Raw genomic sequence first — 26653 nt, forward strand, 5'->3', positions numbered from 1 at the left:
TGCCCCACTGGCTGCACATCCATGCCTCCAACTGTGCCGTCACAAGAGCTGTTGCAATAGCAACTGCTGGATAATTTATTATTATATTCATTTTGATTTCATACCATTGACTGTAATACCTATCCTGATTTCAGAGATATGAACAAGTGAATGAAACAAAAACCAAATCAAATCATTGGACTTGATGGAAGACTATAGTGAGATCTCAAATTTATAATAAGGTTTGCTCTATGAGCCTGTCTTCTGAATGAGAATCTGGAAAGCCCTAATGTGATTCTTGCAAAGCCTTTAGTTACATAATGTATTTTACAATAAAAACTTGTGATTGGGCCTGTGGAAACAGAAAACATGTTTTATACTGGTGGTTCTGCCTTTGCTCTTGCATTACTTACCATGTTCTAAGTACTTTAACATTCAGCATATATCATGCAAAATACAACTTAGGGTATGGCTTATCAATGTAAGATGCTAACTGCTGTTTGATATAAACAAACAAAATCCATGAATATCCCCTTGATCAATACCAGTGCTTACTTAGATTTTGTGATCGTCTTTACTGACTCTGCAATTATTTGCTTTATTTACAAGTTAATCTTGCCAATTAGCTAATTTGTAAAATATAATCTATGATGTCTGTGCATACACTTAAGTAAATTCACTAGAAAAAAAAACATCAGTTGAAAGCTAATCCTTGGTTTTTATCCCAGCATCTATGACTGAAGACAATTATTTTTATTAACAGTTTGTATTGGTGGAAGCCCCAACAGAATGAAGGCATTTGCACTGTTGATGCAGCAGGAGCTTGGGTTGGAGGCAAGTGGAGAAGACGTGAAGGCCATCTGTGCTGGGACAGACAGGTACTGCATGTATAAAGCCAGGCCTGTGCTCTCCATCAGTGTAAGTAACCATGGTGGCATCGCAACTGCAAAGCACAGTGGGAATTGCTGCACACAGGGATCCATCACCTTTCTAGTTTGCACTTTTACACAATGTAACTAAGTATTCAGGTATGATTTACATTACTGGAAAAATTCTCCTTGGCAGAACACAGTCATCACTGTCACTTTCATTTGATTTCTTAGTCATCACCTATCTATTCAAGATTGAGAGGAATCCTCAACATCTTCTTCCTCTCTTTATAACTGATTAACTCTTCTACTCCGCCTCGTCCCTCAATGTCTCCAAGCTTCCTCTACCTTCACTCCCGGTCAAGTTTCTCCTCTATGTCTTATCCAACTTTGGAAATGTTGAACTTTAGGACATAGAGGTCAATTTTCAGGACTGTAAAGCTGTGTTGTTTAACATTGTAGAAAACTGGTTATGTATCTCCACCCAGTTTTGTGAATGGCTCTTCTGCACTTACTGTGTTACCAGTTCTGGATCTACACAATGACCTAAGACTAAGTGAAAGTGGAATGAATTGCAGCTTCAGGCAACAGACAATTTCTCACTTGCACTTAGATGCCATGCACTTATGAGAGTGCATATACGCATGCAGTCTATTCTTAGATTATCTCTCTTCAAGGAGGTGTTTTTTAAATGAATACTCTGAGTCTACCACAAATTTGGACACTGCAGCCATGCCACAGAAAGGAGCAAGAGTCTTGCAAAGGTGAACGAATTCTAAAGAACTGTTGTACTCAGCCCCTACATATGGCCCTGTCAGCACGCATTGATCAGCCTGTAGCATCCAGTGTTGGGGTATGGTTATTATGGTGGGAAGCTTGTGAGAATGAAGGGAAAATCATGCAATGCCAATGGGCAGCAGAACCTAACACCTGCTTTGCGCTCACAACGGAGATTCCATCCATTTCCTAATTTGTTCATCAGTAAACAATTAGAGAAAATCTGCATTGGAAAGAAGCTGAATGGCTTCTGATCATGGCAATTGTTGACTTACTAATTTTTCCAGATATATAGATTATAACTGTTGGTTTGTTTTTGAATAGGAAATGGGAAAAGACAATAATGTAAGATCTATACCAATGTGAAACTGCCACAAATATGCAGTAAAATTCCAGAGTAAGATAGAATAACAGTAGCATATTGGTTCTGTTGTTCTATCAGGAAAAAAAGATTTGAAATATGTAACATGCCAAAGTTATTCATTTGCAAGTGAGCCTCACAAGGCAGATTGCCAAGGTAGAAATCTTTGAAATTCTTCCTCTTCAGTGACTACGAAATGAGTGTGTGTGTGTGTGTGTGTGTGTGTGTACACAAAAGAATGATGGCATGACTTTAGCAGAAATACATAAATTCATCTATCATTTTATTTCCACATTATGTAACTGATAATCATAAGCTTTTCAAGTGTCTGACTTAAAGGAATTATTAAATCAAATAAATTCATCCTCTTAATTTACAGTTTGAGATAAATATGCTTACAGATTATATTTATTAGTTTTAGATCTGGATTTGTTCCTCTTGAACATACAAATCAACACAAGCTTGACTCCTGATTGCAGAGGCTTCCAACACATTCTGAAGTCAGGACATAAACAATAGGAACTTGGAGGTTCAAAGGTTGCATAGCTTAATGTTCATAGTAGTGAGTTAGAATAAACCCAGGTGAAAATATTATAGTCACAGCTCAATGGTTTGATTTGTGCTAAGACAAAACCACATTTGATTCTCTGCCATGATGTTGGCAATGACAGAGTCATCAATTGAAAATCCCCTCCAGATTCTAAAATTACAGAATGGGATATCTTTCTGGGGACTTATTAGAGAATGCTGTGATATAACCACCAAGCCTCTCCAAGTCTTGTATCCTATGTCTCATTTCTATTCTGGTAACCTCATTGCTACTTTTTAAAAAATTGTTTTTAATTTTTATTTTTGATGATATTTACATAGTTATTTGGAGTGGGATGGGTCGAGGGTTAGAAAAAAGTGGGTGTGATAGTTTTTTCCAAGTTTTCTATTTCTTCCTTTATCTGGGAGGAAGTGGGACAACAAGGGGAGAAGCTACACCTAGCCTCCCAACAACCCCAGTACCTGGGGATGGGCAAAAGTCACCCAGTATCAACCCAGGGTACCTGGTGTGGTACATGCTCTGAGGGTTCTGCACAAGTTTTTTTTTTTAAATAAAGATTTATTTTATTTTTATTGGAAAGTCAGATGTGCAGAGAGAAGGAGAGGCAGAGAGGAAGATCTTCCTTCCGTCTGTTGATACATTCCCCAAGTGGCTGCAATGACCAGAGCTACACTGATCAGAAACCCGGAGCCTCTTCCAGGTCTCCCATGCAGGTACATGGTCTTCAGGCTTTAGGCCATCCTCAACTGCTTTCCAAGACCACAAGCAGGGAGCTGGATGGGAAGCGGGTCTGCTGGGATTACAACTGGCATTCATATGGGATCCCAGCACTTGCACAGTGAGGACTTTAGGTACTAGGTACCACTCAAGGCCTGCCAAGTGGTTTTGATAGTTCTGAAATGCTGTCAATCTCACTGATCCAAGGATGAGGAACCCCTTCTAATGTCCGTTGGTTGACATAATTGACATTAGAGTCTCCAAGCAACCAGATATTTGTTATTGTTTGGTTGGAATAATTGTCCAATTTGTTCTGCTCTCCTTCCTCTGCTATGGTACCAAATGTCCTTTTCAGGCCCCAGTGGACTGCCATATCCCTCATGTGCATTGGGGCATTTTGTTCACTGCTCCATCTTTTCCATTGAGGAGGCCCAGCTCTGACACATGCCCTTCACTGTCAGACCACCAATCATGGACATGAGACTCCATGCCCACAAAACCCCCATCTATTCCATATCAAGACCCCTAAAAGCCCAAATACCAAGTTTCCACAGGACTGCCCCCAGGCAGCCAATGAGCTTTGCCTGGCATCATTGGCACCCTGGACTGTCTGACACAGGCCCTGCTGTACCACACCCCTGCCTGCCTCCCCTCACTCCACTGCCCTGCACCTAGGGCTCATGGACCCAGCATTCACCATGAAGGTGGGGTCAAGGACCCAGGTCAGGTGACCCATGCCCCATCTGAACACCGCACCCAGGGTTCACAGACGCCGATGCCACTGTTTTAGTTGCTAAAGAAGATCCAGGCTACTGTCTTGATCTGTAGCAACCTAACTTCACCTACACACTCTATAAACTTTCCCTTGCTAGGTGGAGACTTAATCCACATCCTACCCTAGTGCCTTTTGAAATGCACACAAAATTAGCAGCAAATGAACAGGTCAAAGAGACCTGTTCTTTGCTTCACAGAGCAAAGAATTGAATTTACTGTTCAATTCTTTGGTGGAAAAGGAATGGTGAAATTGCAATCAGATTATATATTTCCTTGAATAGTTAATCTTGCAAAAAGCAATTTTTCAAAAGTTCATTGTCAAAATCCCAGCAGGGAGATGAAAAATAGCACTGCCCTGGCACATCTGTAAACATCGCCACCCCCACCTTCTGCTCTTGATGATGAGGGCTGAGCTCAGTTTGACTGGCAGCAAGATGCCAATTTTTCGATCCTCACAGATGGACACATCCATCAGCATGTTGTGTCAGCATCACTTAGAGATGACTTACATTTTCCTCAGCATTGGCAAAGTCATAATGATTATGCAAATTTGTCCAAGGGCTGTTAACTTGTAATGAAGGAAGAAAATATGTTCTTTCCATGTATCAGTTTGTAAGATGTATAATGACTTTTTCTTTTCTCTCTGCAGCATGGCATGGGCATCCCCTCTATTTCCATTATGCTTCATGAACGCATCAAACTACTACACCATGCACGGTGCTGTGATGTTACCATCATTAGAATCGGTACCTCAGGGGGGAATAGGTGAGTTATATTGATTTCTATGATTAAAACTGAGTGGTTCTGATGCACATATTGTGTTCATTCAAAATACATCATCATACTCAGAAGAAACCCAGATGGGTTAGAACAAGTCAGGAGGTGGCTTAGATTTTAAGAAAATCCATTTATATTGCTTTGCTTTAACTTGATTTATTCTCATGAAAGTCCAAGTGGAGAGACCCAACTGTTCAGATGGTCTTGGGTATTCACAAAAAGATTAGAGTCTCTTAAGAATTGATGTTTTGAGGGTAATAACTCTCTTTAAGGCCTAAGAATAGTAGGGTGACAGAAACAAGTGTACACTGGACCTGGTGCAGTAGCCTATCAGTTAAAGTCCTTGCCTTGAATGCACCGGGGTCCTGTATGGGTGCCGGTTTTAATTCCAGCGGACCTGCTTGTGGTCTGGGAGGGCAGTCGAGGACAACCCAAAGCCTTGGGACCCTGTGCCTATGTGAGAGATCCAGAAGAGACTCCTGGCTTTTGGGTTCAGATTGGCTCAGCTCCGGCCATTGCAGCCGCGTGGGGAGTGGATTAGTGGACGGTAGATCTTCCTCTCGGTCTCTCCTCTGACTGTCCAATAAAATAAATCTTAAAGAAAAAAAAAACAAATGTGTGCTACTGGAGAAGGAAAAGCATGGGTATGCCTATTTTATCTGTTAAGTAAGCAGATCTTGCAGCTGATAGGAAAATATTGCTTTTACTTCCTCCCAGTTCTCTTAGGAAAACTGCTATTAATGCTTCCGAGGTAATACTTCCATGTTCTTGGTTCTATCTCTTCCTCATTAATGCACCAGAAAGAGACCAAAATAGGCTTTTTGAGAAAGACCTAATAATACTTCCTTGCGTTTTCTCAGAACCTCCTTATCTCATTGTTTGATGGGTCAAGCAAATGTAGAGAGGGCCTTGTTTCTGCTTCTGGTCTGTGCTGAGATAAAGTTTTGAGCAAAGCTCCTTCTACAACCTTCTTTTTTTTTTTAGAGATATGATCTTATCTGGGGGTCATTTTACCATGCTATTGGTAATATACAGGACATTGTAACTGGAAGCTTTACTTGGCAGAGTGACAGGGCTGGATTGGCATTACAAGATGGGCTGATATCTTAGAAGAGAAATGGTGTTAGAACTGCACAATTTTGGAGCAATGAAGAACCTTAGAAATCCTCAAAGGACAAAAATAAGAGATGTGAAGACCAAGTCATCCATCAGAAGAATCAGAGATATTTGAAAGATTGTGGTCTCTTCATTTGTGTTTAGGATTAAAGTTTCATGGGAGAAAGGAAGATGTAAAGAAAATATTAGCATCCTTCTATCCAAAAAATATCCCCAGACAATCAGTGGTAGGGAACAAACTGAAGATAGATGGATATGATATTGAGGATGTTTATAGTTCTTAGGTTATGGGACACAAGGATCTGTCTCCATTGGACCCACACTTACGCACTGGATTACCTTGACTTTTCTGTTTGCCACTTGACATTATGAGTACAGAACTTGGACAAAGCTTTTGTCCACCGTCCAGCTCCTGCTCATGGCTTTTGGCTTCATAGATGCATGATACATATTGCATATAGGCAGTACCAGAATCACAACTGTGGTCTAAGGATGGTGGCAGATGATTAGGTCATTGCGCTGGTGTGAACACTTCCATTTTGAAATTTTTTCTTCATTAGTAAATCCTAATTTACTGTTCAACAATATTTGCATTATTTGAAGTGGCATTGCATTTGGGGATAAAGAGATAGTTAAAATTTTTGCTAACATTGTTACTCCTTAAGTGAACCAACACATCTTGATTAAGGCAAAATATTTGATTACATACTTTGGCCTGTGAGAGACTGCATGACGTAAGTTCTCTAGTATATCAAAATGTCAGGTTAGCAATGTGAATAGTATTACTTTTGACTCATATTTTCAGTTTCCTTTTCAATCACCTTCCTACTCCTTAGGACATTGTACAATTCAAGGAGTCATCTATTTAACTTATCTAAAAAGTACTTGAACAATTAAGGCTCTATTCTCAGAGACCCTTGTTGGTCTCTGGCTCGGTCTTTTAATGCCATCTGTAATTAGATCTATTTTGAAGAATATAAGAATGTATAGCACCCAGAAGGATAAAGCATGCACTAAAGCAGGGGCTGACAGACATTTCTTATGAAAGTATTTACAGTAAATATTTTAGCCTTTGCAGAACACGTGATTTCTGCTAGAGCTTACTACTTCTGCCACTGCAGCTTAAAATCAGCAATAAGTAGTTAATAAATGAATGAGTGGCTGTGATTTAATACAACTTTATTTACCAATGTAGAAGGTGTTTGATTTGCAGACTATGGTTGGTGATCCTGTCCACTCACTCATTCAACAACTTCATCATTGAGTATTGATAATGTGACAGACACAGTGCTAGACCAGGAGGACAGTAGTGAGTAGCCTTTATTCTTTTCTTACGTTCTATCCAATAGATAAGAGCCATGTAAAAGGCATGGAAACAGTATTAGGTATTAGGATGGAAACAGTCCATGTAAAAGCCATGGTATTAGGATGGAGACACTCTGAGGCACTCTTTGGATTCATTTCTTTATTCCAGTTCTAAACAGAAGTCAGAATGGAACAAAATTTGGGTCAAACCTAGACATGGGAAATATAACGCAATAGCTTGATTTGGGGGTTCTCCTTTTATGGATTAAGACCTTTTAAAGGAAGTGGTTTGAGGTTGGCATCGTGGTCTAGTGGATTAAGTCACTGCCTATGACAATGCTATCCCATGTGAGCACAGGTTCAGTTCCCAGCTGCTTTACTTCGAGTTTAGCATTCTGTTAATGTATCTAGGAAAGCAGTGGAAGATGGTTCAGGTGCTTGGTTCTCTGCCACTCTGTGGGGTACTTGGAGTTCCAAGCTCATAGCTTCATCCTAGCATTAGCTATAGCCATTGGAGAGTGCACCAACAGATCGAAGATCTCTCACTTTCTCGTTCTCTAACTGCCTTTTGGATGAATAAACAAATCTTCAAACAAAACAAAAAGGAAAGTGACTTTTGCTGACACCTGAAGAATGAGTTGGTGTTAGTCTCCTGAAAAAGCATTGGAGAGGAAGAGATAGCATTCCAGACATGGAGAAAAACAATTTGCAGAAAATAGATTCTCCATTAAACCTGAGTTCCCCAAGCAGACCAGACTGCATAGCAACAGAAGGTCAGCCAAGAGAATTTATATGGCGTCAGGGGGCAGAAGGAGAGAATGTGATGAGAATCTGAAGGAAGAGAGGATAGAGATGCAAGGAAATTATAGTAATCAAGGAGTTGCAGAGAAGATTAAATATCAAGTAGTCACATCACTTTATGAAAGCTACTTGCCAGCAGACTCATTTGGTTTATTCCTGACCTAATTTATTCAAATTTTAGCCCGAAGGCTGATACTAATTTGCATGTCCAAGAGTCATGTATGGCTTGAAATCTAAACCCTGTCACTTTGTAAATTTGAATCTGGAAAGACAGTAAATGTAAATGCCTGTTCTGAATGTTAGTTAATTGGATTTGGGAAAGAAAATAATTTTAAAGATGTAACTGGGAGAAATCATTAGCAACCAATATTAATTAATGTTGGCAGACTATATTGCATATCATGGCAAAAGTATATTTTAAACAACTCTGTAGTCACTTGTTTATTCCAACATTGCAGGGATTATGCCAGGCTCTGTTGTGATAACAGACACTGCTGTGGACTCCTTCTTTAAGCCCCGATTTGAACAGATAGTTTTGGACAAGCTCGTCATTGTACTGAACTTGACAAAGAACTAGTTGAAGAACTGTTCAACTGTAGCAAAGAAATTCCCAACTTCCCAACCCTCACCGGGCACACAATGTACACCTATGATTTTTATGAAGGTGAGAACGATTTATAAACTCTGGAGAAAAATGCCACCAACTCTTTGTTATTCAAGCCTATAATTTCTTTAAAAACTCCACTTTAGAAAATGAATAGTTGTGGATGAAAGAAAGAATTGCAACAGCTTTTTTATTTTTCTGAAGTATAGGGACATTAGGAGCTAATAGTTAGCAGAGAAATACCCAGAAAGAATGCATCTTGAGAGTGGCCTTAATCCTTTGATAACAAATGGAATACTAAAAATGCAATAAGTGACGTTCAAAATCGTATCTCTTCTTGTGCCTTTAGCTTAAATTGGCTGCAACCCTGTTTCAGTCATTCACTTTTACATCAAAGGGGATTTGGCACACAGGGAAGAGCGGGGATAATGAAATTGGGAGAAACGTTGGAGGAAGAAGGCCCACAAGGAAAATGTTGTCTCCAAATAATGTTTTTATCCCCGAGGCATAAGCAAAGGGTCCCTAAGCCAAATTTGAAGAGATGTTGAGTGTGACTTTTCAGTAACAGCTTTTGCTATCAAGGGGCCAAGAAAAAAACAAAAAAACAAAAGCCTTCATGGCTCAGCCTTGCCCTCTTTCCAGGGATGACGCCATGCTTTGAAAGGTCTGTTGGAGACGTGGGGTGCAGCCATGTCGACCCCAACATCCAGCGTTTCATTTCTTTCTCTTTCCATCAAGTGTTATATTGGCTTTTCAAAAATTACATACAGAGCCAGGTTTTTTATTTATTACTTTATTGTTTATTTAAAGTGATCAGATTTTATACAGTTTCTCATGTAGATTTAGGAAGATAGTGATACCTCATCCTCACTCTCCCTCGTTCCCGCCCTCATTACCAACACTCCTCCTTCCTTATCATTTTTCTTTTTTTTTTTCTAATTTTCACAATGTCATATTTTCATTTTACTTCATGATCACGGGCTTATCATTCCATTAGGTAAAGATATGGCAAGCAGGAAAAAAAAAGAAGGTATTATTTCTTAGCAGTATAAAGACTATAAATAATAAATCCTAGGATGCCAATCTCACTCAATAAACAATATTTTGCTGTGTTCTGTGTATTAGTTACCACAGATCAGGAAAACATATGATATTTATCTTTTTGGGACTGGCTTATTTCACTAAGCATAGTGGCTTCCAATTGGATACATTTAGTTGCAAAAGACAGATAGTTTTCAAGATGTGTACATTTTACTTCAGGTTAGCTAAGATAATTTTACAACATACTTATTGTAAGAAAAGAGGGGTGTTGAGTCTTTACGGTCACTCTCTTACAGGTCACTGACTCCCCGTCCTTTCTGCAAGGCCACCTACCCATATATTTAAGCCAGAGCTTGCGAAGGGCAGAGAGAGAGTTAGTATTTTCTTCATGCTGCACAGTATCTCCTAAAATGTGAATGATTTTGCCACCATTTATGACTTTTGGAGATTTCATATGAAAATTTACTCTTTTTTTTGTTGCTTTTGGAATAATGCCACACAAAGATATAAATTAATGTGTGCATGGCAGCCCCAGCAAGTCTTGGTCAGAGCCCCAACTGCCGAAGGTGGGGTAAAACTGCTCCTTTGAGACATGGCAATCCCTGATTATCTTCTGGAATGGCTGACACTGATCAGCTTAAATAATCCTTGGCAGGCATCTCTAAAGAGGAGAGGGCACGAGCAGAGCAGGAACTGCTGAAAAGCAAGAAGCATGAAAGATACAGGAGCCAGAGTGGTGGGCAAAATGGACTCTGTCAATAGTAGATGAGACAGTGTTATTATCTTACATGCTCATCTGCTTCAATATGGGCTTTTCTTGGCATGAGGAGAGAAGAGGTCTTCTTGAAGTGTAAGAAGAGTAATAGCACTGGACTTTCCTGCACCTCTTCTGTCTCCACTAATTGATACAGGTGAAATTAAAACACAGAAGTGAAAGAACACTGTGAGCGATCATGAAAAGAGGGTATGGTCACAGAAGACTGGAGACAGTAATACAGACACCACTGTGCTAAGGAGCATAAAAATAGCTGCAGAGTCCAAATCACCGTCTCAACACTGCACCTGCTAAAGAGCATCACTGAGACCTGATCCATCTTCTTCCCTAGGTGTAGCTGGAGGCTCAGCCACAGGTGCTGGAGCAACCCCAAAAGGCAACACTGTCAATGACTTTCTATCCAATGGATGATGTCTCCTACACAATGCTGGTTGTTGTAGCAGGTCAGTGGCTATTGACCTCAGGTCTGGAACCCTCAGCCATGCACACTCCTCCCATACACATTTATTTCTCAAGCTCTTTGGTTGGAAATTTCAGGCAGTGGGTTCAAGGGCCAAAAACAGTGGAGAGCAGAGTGGTCCTCAACGAGCCTACTGATGAGTGCCACTGCCAGTATAGTGAGCAGCAAGTTACTAATTATTCTCCTCTCTTTCGGGTCAAGGACGACTGGATGGAGCACTGTGCTCCTTCTCCAGAGAAAAGAAGTTCGACTACTTGAAGAGAGCCTATAAAGGTGGCGTTAGTAGCATTGAAATGGAATCTACAGTGTTTGTAGCCATGTGTGGCCACTGTGGGCTGAAAGGTAAGCTTTTCATGAATGTCTAGGTTCACATTCTCCTTCCTGTAGCAATTTTCACTCTTCATGAGAAGGAGAAAGCTACTTATTGCTTTGGGTAGATTGCATGTCTTATAATTGTCCATAATATGCCTTCCTTATCTCATCCTGTCTTATGAGTGGACAAGCTACTTTTCCAATTATGCAAATGAGTATCAAATCAAGGGTCAAAATCAAGTTGCCCAAGCTCACTGCCCGGTTGTTGATACAACTAGAAATCAGCAACATCTTCAGTTTCCTTCATGCTGGTAGTGGCTGCTATTTTCTATTACAATCAAATTTATTCAGACAGGATGCAAATAAGACATTGTTAAACTAGTCCATCATTCATCGCTTTAAACAGTGTGTTCAAGGGAGGTTCAGAGCAGGAGAAGCCATCTGGGAAAAAGCCATGTGAATACCTGGGCAAGTGCAGCCTGGTAGAGCAAAAGCAAAGGTCACAAAGCAAGAGCAGACAAGTCTGTGTGGAGGAAGGTGGAGGTGATCCATGCACCAGGAGGAGAGGGCGATAGAGGAAACGGTAGAGGGGTGGAGAAGGTGCAGGTTGTGTGGGTCCTTGTGAGAATAGTGCCTTTTATCCTGAGCAAAGCAGGAAGTCATTGTAGGGCTCTGGACAGAGAAGTGACCAGATTTGACCTGCATTTTCAAGTCACTCTGGTGCTGAATTGGGTCAAGGGAAGAAGCAGGGAGAGAAATGGGAAAGCTAATACAGCAGACTGGTGGAACATGATTGGCTTTGGTGATCTCAGTTTGAGACAGTTAGATGTAAGCAGATGCTGGGAACATAATTTTTAATGCTTAAAACGGACTTGTAAAGCAGAACGAAGCACAGACACACTCACAGAGAGGGAGAGAGGGAGATAGAGCTTTCATCCACTATTTCACTCATATGCTGGCAATAACTGAGACTGGACAGGTTTGAAGTCAGGAACCAGGAGCACAATCTGGCTTACCCAACTAGAAGCAGAGACCCAAGGACTTGAACCATCATCTGCTGCCTCTAGGGTGCATGGTAGCAGGAAGCTGGGTTGTAAGTGGAGTCAGGACTTAATCCCAGGCACTCTAATACATGATGTGGGTAGGTCAAGTTGGGTCTTAACCTGCTGTACCACAATAGCTGCCACAGAGTTTGGAAACATTTTAAAGATAAATTCAGTGGCATTGCTTGATAATTCGATGCAGCTTATGAGAGAAAGGCAAGAGGTAAAATGATCCTCTATGTTTCTGGCCTGCCTGAAGGATGAGGCTCCCATAATTGGGATGAAGATTTATGTGAGGTTGAGGAGATAATAGAGCTAAAGGGGGCCAAGCAACTGGGTCGATTTATGCATCTTGAGTTTAAATGAGAATTTTGAAGTGGAGAAATAAAATCACAAGCTGTAGCTTGTAGACGGCACTTAAAACCATGCACAGATGCAGAGAAGGAATGTATACACACCTGAGAAGAGGTGTCTGGCTAAAGGTTAGAAATGAAGAGGAAAGGGAAGTAGCAGGAGAAGTCAGTAAAACTGGCACTGGGGGAAGGCAGTGTGCTGGACTGAGCAGAGAAAGCTCCCAACAGGAATTACACTATGATAACACTTCCTTTGACCACAAAGAGCATCCAAATGCCAATATAAATTCTTACAGACTGTCAATTTTAATATATCACAAACAAATGTGCTTCAGTGTTAGAGGACGGCCCAGCGCGGTGGCCTAGCGGCTAAAGTCCTCACCTTGAACACACTAGGATCCCATATTGGCACCGGTTCTAATCCCAGCGGTCCCGCTTCCCATCCAGCTCCTTGCTTGTGGCCTGGCAAGGCAGTCAAGGACAGCCCAAAGCCTTGGGAACCTGCACCCGCGTGGGAGACCCGGAAGAGCTCCTGGCTTCTGGCTTCGGATTGGCGCATCACTGGCCGTTGCGGTCTCTTGGGGAGTGAATCATTGGATGGAAGATCTTTCTCTCCTTCTCTCTTACTGTCTGTATATCCGACTTTGCAATAAAAATAAATGAATCTTTAAAACAAAAGTGTTAGAGGAAACATACAGCTCATAGGAAGAGATTCATTGTGGAACTATTATCCTTATCACTCTCTTCTCAGAATGCACTAACTAGCATGCAAATTCTTCTAGTCACATGGAGCAAATGGCTGCTCGGCCTCTTTAGGAGGTCATCATGAAAATTCCCTTACACTAACAACAGCGCACCTGCCTTTCTTTCTCCAAGTCAGTGAGCATAGGGCAGCCTGGCCTTGCCTGTGCAGCAGTGCAGTGAGCATGCGCAGCTTGCAGGGACACATGGATTCAAATATGTCTGCTCCCAGAAATGCTTCCTCCTATTTCTTTTTTAAGAGATCAGTTAAGTGTCTGGCTATTTCCAAATAGCCATCTATTGGTCACCCATTCAGTTAAACATAGAGTGCTGTTGCCAATACACTGTGCTAAAGTAAGTGTGGGGGTGATGATGTCAATTCTTTCTTAAAGAGCAGCACTTGGCAGCCGAGAATTCTAGGCTTGTGAACCTTGGACCCACGTCTTTGTCTCTAGGATGTCAAAGAAACCTGAGAGAAGTTATTCAGCCTTGAGAGCTTTTCTGTCCTTGCTGAAAATCTTTGTGACCTTGCTGACTCTGTCACCTGCAGGTGACCCTTCTGGATGCTTTCTTTGGTCCTTTTCTGTAGTTCCTACCTCCTGCTGCCTTTTCTTTGTTGCACTACCACTGAGACTGTTGGTGGCTGATTCCAGCCTGCAAATAGCTCTCTCTGAGGCCTTGTCCTCTCCCAAACCTGCTGCAGCCTTTTTATTGAAGAGCCTCCTTCTGAGGTGCCCACATCTGTACCTCTGAAATTTCAGTATTTCTTTGGATTATTACTGTCTGAATTTTGCTATAGCTGACAGGAGCTCTTAATATCCTCCAGACACTATTATTTGAAAGGACAGATTTCTGATAATGTTGCCCTCTGGAAGCTCAGCCACCCTATAGATACATAGGGTACCACTGTGTTCCTATCTCTCAGTAAGCATTTGATCCTGGTGGTCATTTACCTCTCGTGAAAAATCTCTATTTAGATCCTCTGTCCGTCTTTTTTTTTTTTAACCTGGATTTTGTTGTTGTTGAGATATTTGAGTTTCTTAATCTTTTGTCAGATAAATTGTTTATAAATGTTTCCTCCTGTTCTGTTGGCTGTTTCTTCATTCTGTTGACTTGATTGTGCAGAAGTTTCTTACCTTGGTATAATTCCACGTGTCTATTTTTATTTCATTGACTGTGCTTTGGAGGTTCGTGCAGTAAGTTGTAACCCATGTCCATTTGTTTAGAGAGACAAAGGGAAAGGCAGATAGACAAAATGACACACATTGATTGAGACAGTTTCCACAGTGGCTCACTGCCCACATATCCAATCCAGGTGCAATAGGTAGCAGGAACTCATCCACTGGCAACATCATGCTTTTCTTTCATGTGCTTAGCAAGAAGTTGGAATCAGGATCAAGAACCATGAAACGAACCTAAGCATTTTATATGGAAACCAGCACCTTAACAAATGCCTGATCCACTATGTTTAGTGGTGAAACGAGCCATCACTTGCCACCTCTAAGGGGGTACATTTGCAGGAAGTTAGAATTGGAAGTGAAGCTGGGACACAAACTGACATTCCAGTATGGGATGTGAGTACCCTAACTGGTGTCTTAGCCACTATGTCAAAGTCTACCCAACAACTGCTTCTTATTCTTAAACTCATTCACTCACACTTGAATTAGTCCACATTTTTTTCTGATCATATTGGATATCTCCCTTTTTTTTGCCTTTATATTAGCTTACATATGGTTTAATATATACCTTCTAGCACTAATATATTCTTACTTTAATTATGTTATTTTCCATGATATTATTTGATGTATAGGGATTCTCTCCTCACTGCCCGCTCTTCTCTCCAAATTCTCCCCCACACCATTTCCCCCAGTATTATTAGAGTAGTGTAGTCCTTCATCAACAGTCATAAGCCAAACATTCTGCTACATAAACATAACATGACATTGTAGGCATAGGCAATGGTGGAAAATCTATTGTTCTATTATCAAGATACGTTTAACAGTTTCATTGGGAGGCCTCCTTTTATTTCGGAGTAGAGATGCATACTGAGTGTCTCTTCACTACCCAATATGCTAGTCCCCCCTATACAGTTCATCATGATAACATATGTATATACTTGTACACCTATATATCTATTTGTTTTGTATCTTACATGAAGGTTGCTGTGTATCAGAGAGAACTTATGATATTTGTTCTTTGGAAATTGGCTTATTTCACTGAGCATAATGGTCTCCAGTTGGGACCACTGTGTTACAAATGGTAAAATTTCATTCTCTTTAATGGTTGAAAGGTATTCCAGAGAGTAGAAGTACCGATTTCTTTATTCCTCTTTCAACAAGCATCAGAGTTTTTTCTGTGTCTTCAGTATTGTGGATTGTGCTACGGAGATGCAGGTCACTTTCTCAGGGTTACAGAGTTCACTCCCTTTGGATGTATTCCCAGGAATGGATTAGGTGGGTCATGGGGTAGAGCAAGTTTCAGTTGTCTTAGAGCACTCCTATACTGACTTCATAGTGGCTGCACTAGCCTACATTCCTACCAGCAATGGAATGGAGTATCTTTCCTCTCCCTGACAAGAGAAAAAAATCCTGTGGCTTGGAGAGCTGAAGCCACTTTTCCACCTTCTGAGAAGAAGACAGCTGGAATCGGACCTCTGTGCAGTCTGAGCTGAGGCTGCTTTCCATCATGCAGCTCCCTAACAGCTTTCCCACAGAGACACTGGGTTCACGGTGTCTGGAGAGTCCAAATGTGCAATGCTGAAAGTGAGTGCAAATTTTATGATTTTAATTGTTTGAGAAGATAGTGGTGCTGCCTCACCAAGCAAACCCCGAGGGCTGAGTATGTGCCAGGAGAGCTAGTGCTGCAGTCAGAGAAAACATTCAGCGGATACTCAGTACCATGCACAGGCACTGTTTGCCCAGAAAATTAGTCATTGTAGCCAGGAAATACAAGTGGTGACTCATTTACTTACTAGTTTTACAAAGAATATACTAAAACAAAATTACATTTCTTGCCTTTGTAAGTGTTTACATGTTTAAATCTCAGTGAGATGCCACAATTTGTTTAATGCATTTTGCTTCTATTCTTCCACCCTCTTTCCTAATAACCCATCCCTTCATCAACATGTCACACACTGGTGCAGGATTCAGGGACACTGATTTACCTCTTTGTGTAGTTATTTTTTATTTGATTATTTATTTATCTTGCAAAGGGATCAGAGTCAATGTAGTTCATAAATACAGTCCTAGAAATACAATATTTCTCTTATTCTTTCCCTATTTCTGCTTTTTTAATTTTGAGATAATATTTTTAACTTATAACAAAATATTTCATGTTTCATATAATGAAGAGTTCAGCAAATAAAAACTAAAAAATACAGTTTTGTGGGAATATAGTCAAGAACTACAAGTGACTGAGAATATATCAGTTTGGCTTATATGCTATAAATTTTAATCACAGATCACTAAACTATAATAGTGTATCATTTTTAACAATCTGAAAGGTATGAAACAAAGTTTGATATAACTGTACTTGTAGCAACACAAGGATTTCTTTCCTTTTTAAAAATTTTCGTTTAGAATATTAGCTTCCACACACAAGTTAGAACATGCATTATTTGCCTGTCTCTGCACAGCTTATTTCACTTAACATCGTGTCCTCAAGATCAAAATGATATTATAACTGAATAAAATTCTATTGTATCTGTACATCATATTTTCTTCATCCTTTCCTCTGATGATAACAAACCTTGGTTTATTTCATACTCTATTACAGACAGTTTTGCAAAACATGTGGCAAGTCTATTAGTTTTTTAAAGAAATCTCCTGTGCTTTGGGGATCTGATCTAAGAAGTTATCAACTATGTCAATATCTTGAAGTGTCTTCCCTACTTTTCCTCTGGCAGCTCCAGAGTCTCAAGTTTTAAGTCTTTGATCCATATTGAAATTGAGTTTTGTATGTGATAAGAAGTAAAATCTAATTTCAGTCTTCTGCATGTATACACATGGGCTTGTCAGAATGCTAGGTGAAGACATTCTTTTTCTAATGTACAGTCTGAGCACTTTTACCAAAAATAAGCTGGGTGTATGTACAGATATACATTTCTGGTCTTTATTCTGCTGCATTGATTTTTATGACCGTACCATGCTCCCTTAAAACCTATTCCTTTCCAGTGTATGCTCTGAGTGCAGGTGCTATCATGTCTCCACCTTCATTTCTTTAGCTCACGATTACTTTACGTACTCTCGGTCTTTGTGGTTCCACATGGCTTTTAGGATTATTTTATCTAATTCTGCAAAGAATGTTTGATAGAGATTACACTGAATTTGTAGATTGCTTTAGTTAGTATAGGCATTTTAATGACATTATTTGATTCTCTGAGCAAAGAATATCTTGCCTTTTTAAAGTGTGTCCCTAATCATTTCTTTCATCAGTGTTTTAAAGTTATAATTATAGAGGTCTTTCATATGTTGCTTACATTTTTACTTAAGTATTGGATCTTTCATGGCGATTGTTATTGGAATTTCTTTTTCTGATGAGTTTGTCATTAGCATATACAAAAGCTACTGGCTTCTGTAGGTTTATTTTATAAATTGCAACTTTACGAATTTTTGATGGAGTGTTTAGATTTTTCCATGTACAAGATGATGTAACCTGGATATGGATATTCTGACATCCTCCTTTTCAGTGTAGATACACTCTATTTTTTTCTCCTCCCTAACTACTCTTGCTAATACTTCAAATACCATATAAAAAAAGAGCGCTGAAAGTAGAATACTTGTCTTGTTCTAGAATGGAGGGGAATTGTTTCAGCTTCTCCCTCACTGAGTATGATATTGACTGCTGGGCTGTCACAATTGGTTTTTGTTTATTTGCAATTTGTTGCGTGTCTGTTACTTTGTTTAGGATTCTCTCCTTGACCTTAACTTTTCACACTATGCCTTGAAGAAGACTTTTTGTTGTTGATGGTGAGTCTTGAGTTTTTAGAGCTTTCTAATTCTGGATCTTCATTTCTTTTTGAGATTCGGAAATGTCTGAACTATTCTTTAATTTAACAGATTCCCCAATATTTTTTTACTTTTCCTCACCTTCAGGAAGTCCTAAAATATAAATATTAGGTAACTTAATGGTATCCTATTTTTATATAGGCTTTCTTCGTTCTTTTAAATTATTCTCTTTTTGTCTTGTTAGGTCATTTCTAAAGTCCTGCCCTCCAGGGCAAAAATTTATTTTCTGTGACTTCGTCTATTCTCTTAAGTTCTCATTTGTATTCTTATTTCATTGATTGAAAATTTCATCTCCAAAATTTATTTGGTTTTCTTATGATTTTTCTTATCTCATACTGAGCATTTAATTCACGTCCCTATTGTTCTCCTCATTTGTTTAAGATATCTAAATTCTCTTGCATCACATTGAGCTTCCTTTCAATCACTATTGCGAATTTCTATTTCAGATCTTTGATCAATTTCCTTCAGATCAGGGTCCATTTCTGGAAAACCATTATGTTCTTTTGGTGATGTCATATCACTTTGCTTCCTTATGTTTCCTGTATCCCTGCCTTGATGCCTGCACGTCTGAAGTAATAAACCCTTTCTGAAGAGTAAATTATATGTAGTTTAGATTAAATACAAGGTATTTTTAGACTTATTGATTTGGTTTTGATTCTAGCTGAGCCCAGACATAGTTTCTTTTGTTTTAATCAATGTAAGCTGTGTCTATAGCACTGCAGCAATCTGTCAGGGTGGTGAATATCAGCTTCTTAGCATGTATATTTTTGAGTGTCAGTTACCCAATGGCTTGTGATCTACAGGGCCTTATTCATGGTATAGAGGAATACCATACTGGCAACCCTGAGTGATGCTAGGTTGCGAAGCACAAATATCTGTGACTCTAAGACTGTGTGATGAAGATGGTGCCTTCCCGGGTCCTGCTCAGAGAGTGCTTCTGGTTCTGAGGTTTGTAGCACCAAAAGCCTTAGTCCTTTGACTAGAACATGTAAGCACAGACCTGCTCCATTACTGTCCTATAAGGTGACTGCAGTTATTCAGGAGAGTTCACACTAACAAATATGAATCTGAAAAGGTGGAATGCAGGCAGGTTCTTTCATAGGTCCAACCAGGTAGATTTCAGGAGGTTTGAGGAAATTCGTACTGATTATTACAGTCCTGGTGTTGCAGGACACAATGGGATCAATATCCAGATCTCCCAGGAAGGGATACAGGTGTTAGGGACAGTGGCAGTCCCCTGCACCAAGCAGAATAATGTAGAGCACTCCATATATTCTGAGTGAGTGTGAATACCTTCTCAGATTATAGTGCTAAATCTCAGGTATGTAAGGCATCATTCTCATATGGCATGCAGGGACGATGCTCGGGTTTGTGCTTAGGGCTCCCAGCACTGTGGACCAGGAGGTACAGAAGAAATTCCTTAGGTTGAGAAGTTGAGAGGAACTTCCTGTCCCTAGATTAAGTGAAATGCATGACCACATTTCTGGCACATAACCTAGAACTTCCACAGTCTCAAGGTGTAGGGGATATGCTCTCTGTGCAATAGCTTGAGCTGATTTTGACTCTGGTTACTTCTTGTAACGGAATGGTTGGGTGCTATCTGCTGAGTCAAGGTATTGTTGAACCAGGACTCTCTGCCACACCCAGATGAGAGTGGGACTTTGGGGGAGGGGGACAGGAAGGAGAAGGGAGGGAGGCAATGCAGCATCCCTCTCTGAAGCAAAGTGGCTGCTCAGACATCAGTCATCTTCCAGGGCGGGAGTTGAAGTCCATGGCAGACTGTGGACTTCTCCCTGAGTTAAAGCTGCTGGTGTTGAGGCACAGTGACATCTTCTTCCTACCTTGTCTGGGGAAAATGGCATTTGCTGGGCAGCAATCAGCTGTGTAGACACAGGGCTGGCTGAAAGCATGACCAGCCACAGGAGCCTTTATAGACCTTTTCCTCACCGTCCCACAGAATCTGTTCTGTCACTGTTTGCTGAATATGTGTCTGTCAGCCAGTCCCATGGGAACATGGTCCTCCCTTTGTTTTTCTATTCTCCATGATTCTCACTATTTGGTCACCTTGGGTCTCCTTGTGTGGTTGCTTTACATATGACCCACCACTGGCCTGCATGACCCCTATGGGCCTTCTGGATTCCTCCTGTCTGCGTTTCCCATGCCATTCCCAGCACAGCAGGCAATCCTTCCTGTGCCTTTTCCCAGTCAACTCTGGATGGGTTCCAGGTGTGCCCAAACTTGCAGCTGAAGTTCTGAGGGTGAGACCATTGTCCTACCCAAAAGACAAGCCAGTGTGAGGCACATGGGCTGGAAACTTAGTTCACTGGGGTGCCATCTCTGAGATATGCCCTGCTCATTATTCAGAAAAGGACATCAGGTTCAGGCTCTCCTAAGGAAACACAATTAGACTGAAACAGAGATGGAATGGAACAGAAACATCCTGTATGTTGAACACCACTTCCTCCATTATTTCATCAGGTATAAGAATGTCACATGTTTATCTGTGGAAAGATGATTCGTACTCTGCTCCACTGGAAAAAGCATTAGAGGCAGAATTTCATTAAACAGGAACACATTATAATATTGTATAGGCAACAGCAACATAAAAAGGATAAGAGGCATTTGTTTGAAAGTGGATGCAGAGATCTAAAAATTAGAGAAACTATCCAAGAGTGCAGTACTAGATTTTGAGACCTAGGTCGGGATTTCATGGAGGTAAAAATACTTTTAGCTGTGTAGTCTCTTGTTTTTTTAGGTAAGCATTTATAGTTTGTCATAACTTCACATATATGTTTAACTTTATTCAAAATGGTGTACTTCTCATTTGATAGTGGTATCATAAATAGATAGTGTCTTTAGTAATTTTTTATAGCAGATATAGGGACAATTCTTTAGAGGATTTAATGTGAAATCTTGATTGTGTCTACTTCATTTCTTTAGGGACTTAATGAATTGGGGTTCAGATATTTACAGTTGCAGTAACATAATTTCATCCAGTGATAGTTTAAAGTCTTTAAAGTAATAGCTTCTAGCCATTAGTGTGAAAATAATCTAACTGAATTAATTTTTAGGTCTTCCCCAATCTCCATCTTTCATTCTACTTTTGCTTACCTGCAGTAATTTCAGAACTTGAAAGATTAGCCACTGTTTTATATGCAAGATGGCCAGAATTGCACATTTTCTGAAATGCCAACACCACAGCATAAATTATCATAGTGATAGTTAGCCTTGACCATACCCTTTGGGTATTTAAGTTTTCTCCACGTGGTTTGTGACAGGCAGCCAACAGTTTGACATTAATGTCTTGGAGGAGATCTGGAAGTTACAAAGTCTGAGATGTTGATTAAAAATGATTGCTATGATCTATACAGCAGGCAAAGAGACAGTAAAAACATATTTGCTTAATAAACTCAAATCCTCAAGAGGAAATGGAGGCTAGGTATGAAAAAGATGAGGGAAATGTGAAAGATGAACAGATAGGCCAAGATGAGAACTCCAAAACTAACCTTGTTCTTTTCCTATTTTCCAAAGGTCAAACTATTTGGCTTCTGCTATGCCTGGGATAATAATGGTCAGCTTTTCTGTCTTTGCCCACTGCTCATGAAAAAACTTTCATGAATGTTTTTTCTGAATAAGAGGCAAGGTTAAAGTGCTAGTCCGTAGAACTCATTGGAGTTGGCTTTTGAGCTCCATTGGGGTCCTGAAATTACACATACATGTTTTATGTGTATAGATCCAGGTGCATGATGTATGCATGTGTAAGAAGGCTCCAGTCAGGACTTTCTCGGATTCTCAAAGAGCCTATAGAGGCTGCTGAAGGGTTGTGAATCACTGTTCATTTCTGGTGCCTCCCAGTGCATCACGCTCAATATTGAGGTCTGTGAGTGCCCACTATAGCCTCTGGTAGTTCGGAAGACAGACTTCTGGGTGACAGTTGGGTCACTGAGTCCCTCCCTCCTCAGTAGTCATCTTCTCTGTTGAATCTGAGGATTATGGTCATTAAGCTGTCCAGCTTAATTTCAACAAACTCTTTTGGGTATTACTCCCTTCTAATTGCTCGTGGAAATAATGATTTTAGGTGACAAGATTATTACAAGCTGCTGGTTAATGGGTTCTTCAGGGTCAAGAAAACACCAGTGAGATGGCTCTGACCTGTTCTTTTCCATTATGGGCATTGCCCTGAAAATCCAGGGAAAAGAGTAAACTAAGAGGTACAGAACACTGGTTTCCTAGCACCCTCTGTCTAGTGACAGATCAGAGGAGGACTTTCAACTTTCCCTGCACTGCCAGCCCACGTCAGGTTTCATAGACTTGTTTAACTAACTTAAAAAGCACAGGGTAGTTTCCAGCTCTTCCATTTGCTTGTTTACCTGTTTCAGCCAAGTTGCTTTACAACCCAGTGAGTTTTAAAATAAATAGGATCCTAGGTGATGAAATACTAGACTCAGCTCAAGTTGACCATATTCATTGCTTTGCACTTCAATTAACAAGAGGATCAGTTTGACCGACAAGGCAGAGCAGTATTGCTTAAGGGTCCACTATGTCCCCACACGGGGAAGATCGGATGAAAAGGACAGCATTTGCCTCAGCACTTCAGGAAGCTGGGAACTGATTGGCTGTTTACAAGTTGTGTCATATGGGGACATTTATTTGACCTCTCATCATCTGTCAAAAAGGAACAATAATAATAGCCAGTTCACAGCACAGCCATGGCGATTAAAGAAATCATAAATGCCCACAATGTAACAATAACTAAGCCAAACACAAAAAATCATACATCTGTGTAGGAAATATTCACAAACCTCCTGTGATAAGGCTATCAGATATCCAAAACATATAAGGAATTCAAATAACTCCATATTAAGAAAGCAAACAGCCAGATTAACAAATAAGCAAAGGACCTGAGTAGACATTTCTCAAAAGAAAATAGTTTATGAGTATATTAGAGGTCTTCAAAAAGTTCATGGAAAATGTGTTATTTTAAAAGCTATACATGGGATGGGTGTGATGGCTCAATTGGCTAATCCTCTGCTTGCAAGGGCCGGCATCGCATATTGTTTCTGGTTTGTATCTCAGCTACTCCACTTCCCATCCAGCTCTATGCTTATAACTTTGAAAGCAGCAGAGGGTGGCCCAAAACCTTGGGAGACCCCAAAGGAGCTCTGGGCTCCTGATTTCAGAATGGCCCAGCTCCAGCTGTTACAGTCATTTGGGAATGGGCCAGTAGATGAAAGATGTTTCTGTCTCTCCCTCTCTCTACAGATATGATTTTAAGTAAAATTTTAAAAAATCTAAAAAAAATCCATGCATAAATTTCAATTATTTTGGTGCCCAATTAAATTTATCTATTAATTCCAACTTTTTGAATACTGTCTTATCAGCACTATTTAAACCAGTATGCCAAAGAGAAATTTGTCCTGTCCATTATGGCATTATTCAAAAGTCAAGATATAAATTCCTGAAGCACCCACCAACGCATCATAGAACACTCTTTAGCCTTCACAAAGGAAAGAAACGTGAACCTGGAAGACATTATGTGAAATAATCCAATCACAGAAAGATTAAAAACTGCTTCACTGCACTTATATCTGGACTCTAGAGAAGTCAATTTCATAAAATCAGAGAGCAGGACAGCGGTTTTGGAAGAGGTGGTGAAGTGAGACAAAGTTTCAGTAAGTAAGAAGAAATTTTAGACAAATTGCCTAGCTTGGTAACTCTAATTACTCAAGACATATGTTTCAGAATCTCTCAGAGATTCTGATGATTATCTGATGATTATTCTGATGATTCTGATGCTAATTATTATCACCACTAAAAAAATATTTAAGAAGATGAGCTGATGGTGATGAACAGATTACTTAGTTTGATTGAATCTGTACACATTGTACAACAAAATATTACATCATATCCCATGAATATATGCAATTATATTAACTAAAAATCGAGCTTAAGAAACTATTATTAATTGGAGTACACTTCTTCCTAAATTCAGAACATTCATAAACATCAAAAGTAATAGTGAGGGCCTGGCACGGTATCCTCGTGGCTGAAGTCCTTATCTTCCATGCCCCAGGATCCCACATGGGCTCTGGTTGGCATCCAGACTGCTCCACTTTCCTTCCAGCTCCCTGCTTGTGGCCTGGGAAAGCAGTCGAGGACAGCCCAAAGCCTTGGGACCCTGCACCTGTGTAGGGGACCTAGAAGAAGCTTCTGGCTCTTGGCTTTGGACTGACTGAACTGCAGCCGCTGTGAGTGCTTGGGGGAGTGAGCCAATAGATGGAAAAGCCTTCTCTTTGTCTCATATTCTTTGTAAATCTGACCTTCCAAGAAAAATATTTTTTTAAAACAAGTAGTAATGAGTAAAATAAGTTACTATTTAGTCCTGCCCAATCCTACCTTCATGCTCTGACACCTTGCTAATTTAGACGCATCTAATTCCCATATACACTGAAATTCTTCTGAAAATGTTGCAGATGGAGATTATTCTATGAAGGTCAAGTGAAAATGTTTGAAAATTAGTAGTGATATTTCTTGAAGTCAAAGATCTGTGTGAGATTGACAAAGAATTTGTCTGCATCCCATTTTCCTTTCTGGCTTGTTCTCATGCATCAGATCAGACACTACCCTCATGGTGATGCTTCAAACATGGGAACTTCCTTCGATTTAGAAAAAGGTTTGTTCCTTTTCTCTTGTCTTCTTAGTTATCATAAGATTTTATTCCCATTTAAAAAGCAGTGGTGAAACCTTTGATTTTTTTCATGGGCCTGATTTTCATGCTTAAGCTTTTTATTTCATGTTTTCCTTCTCAATTGTCACTCACCATCCTGGCTGTTTTCTGGGTCAGCACTGCCTATCTCCCTCACTTAGTTTCCTTTCACTGAGGGTTGGTTGCAGCAAGCAAACTCAAACATTGCACCAAAATGTAAAATAGGTATAATGGCTAGCTCTCCATTTATATTCTTTGAAGAAAAAGCAACTTCTCTAAGTATGAAATAGGATAGAAAGCAGGAGGTTGTATATCTTGGCTGCCAAAGATTCCTCCTTGCTCTTATCTTCAGCATTATGCTGTTTTGAGTCCCATTCTAGCCAATTATGGCAGAAAAGGGAAGAAGGTATATTCATGGTAAGTTCAGTAAACTTATTTAAATCAAATGTCTGGGAGAACTTCTATGGAAAGAGAAATTACAGAGAAGGTGAAGGTGTTCCTAGGTTTGTGACTGTATTAGAGAGTAAGATGCAAAGTACATGTACTCTGGATAGTGGGCTGCTTGGCTAAGGTGTCCATAAGAAGGATAAATCAATTATTTTAATCATCCTGCTGCTTGTTTTTCCAGCTGCTGTTGTGTGTATGACGCTCCTTGACAGATTGGACAGTGACCAGATCAACTTGCCCCATGACGTTCTGGTAGAGTACCAGCGACACCTTCAACTTCTCATCTGCACATTCGTTGAACAATGGCTTGGACTATGAGCGTACATCCTGACTGGGCAGCCCAACCCACCCCTTCACATCTGTAGCCCAGGCTGTACTAAAATCAGAAGAGATTTTATGAAATTCCTTTATCTTAAAAATGAATTTATTGTGAAAGAATTGACCACCCACATTAAATCAAATTCAAATTTCATTTTAGAACAAGTTAACTTGTTCTAATGGTTAACATTTGAAAACTCTTAAATAGTGACATTTGGAGTTTCATAAGCAGCATTAATTAAGCTCACATCAAAATAGATCAGCCATTTGTAGATACAGTTACCAGTCAGTTGCTGAAATCAATCCAGAAATTCATATTTGAACATTGTCAGATTCTTTAGGTGTTGGATAGGTGGCAGAAATTGATCAAATACATTCAAATTATTTACAAAATGTATCAGTGTAATGTAAATCTTTATGGAAGAACTGTCCTTAGGGAAATGTGACCATACTTCTTTTTTTTCCCCACCCCTGCATGATTTCAACAAGCTACAGGATAAGATGAGAGGCTTGCATATGTCTATGTTTTTGAAATTTTTGTCACAGAATCTCAATTACACATTATTTTCAAACCCTCATAATGCAAGGAAAGAGCCTTTTCTTTAGAAAGCACAAGTGACTAAATTTCCTTCTAGAAATCTTTGATTCTTTTAAGGAAATGCATTTTGAGAAGGCTGGTTATTTCTTTTAATTTCAACATTTACAAAGCTGGCTGAGGAATTATTACCAATTGAACCTGAGTCTAAGAGGTTGCAGTAATTCCTTTGTATTTCCTTAGGGCAGGTCTTGTTGAGACGCATCCCAACCCACCTCCCTCTGAC

General features: G+C 39.9%; 1 protein-coding gene across 1 annotated transcript in view; it reads left to right on the forward strand.

The window, feature by feature from the left end:
- Window positions 1-25832, forward strand: part of UPP2 (uridine phosphorylase 2) — a 37703-nt gene extending 11871 nt beyond the window's left edge. Inside the window, 6 exon segments of the mRNA XM_040971993.1 lie at window positions 743-897; window positions 4677-4786; window positions 8480-8574; window positions 8577-8688; window positions 11100-11248; window positions 25696-25832. Coding sequence (XP_040827927.1) covers window positions 743-897; window positions 4677-4786; window positions 8480-8574; window positions 8577-8688; window positions 11100-11248; window positions 25696-25832 — 758 coding nt within the window.
- The last annotated feature ends 821 nt before the right edge of the window (window positions 25833-26653 follow it).

This window comes from Ochotona curzoniae, unplaced genomic scaffold (assembly GCF_017591425.1).
Source record: "Ochotona curzoniae isolate NIBS_2020 unplaced genomic scaffold, NIBS_Ocur_1.0 contig_2210, whole genome shotgun sequence".
Lineage (NCBI taxonomy): Eukaryota > Metazoa > Chordata > Mammalia > Lagomorpha > Ochotonidae > Ochotona > Ochotona curzoniae.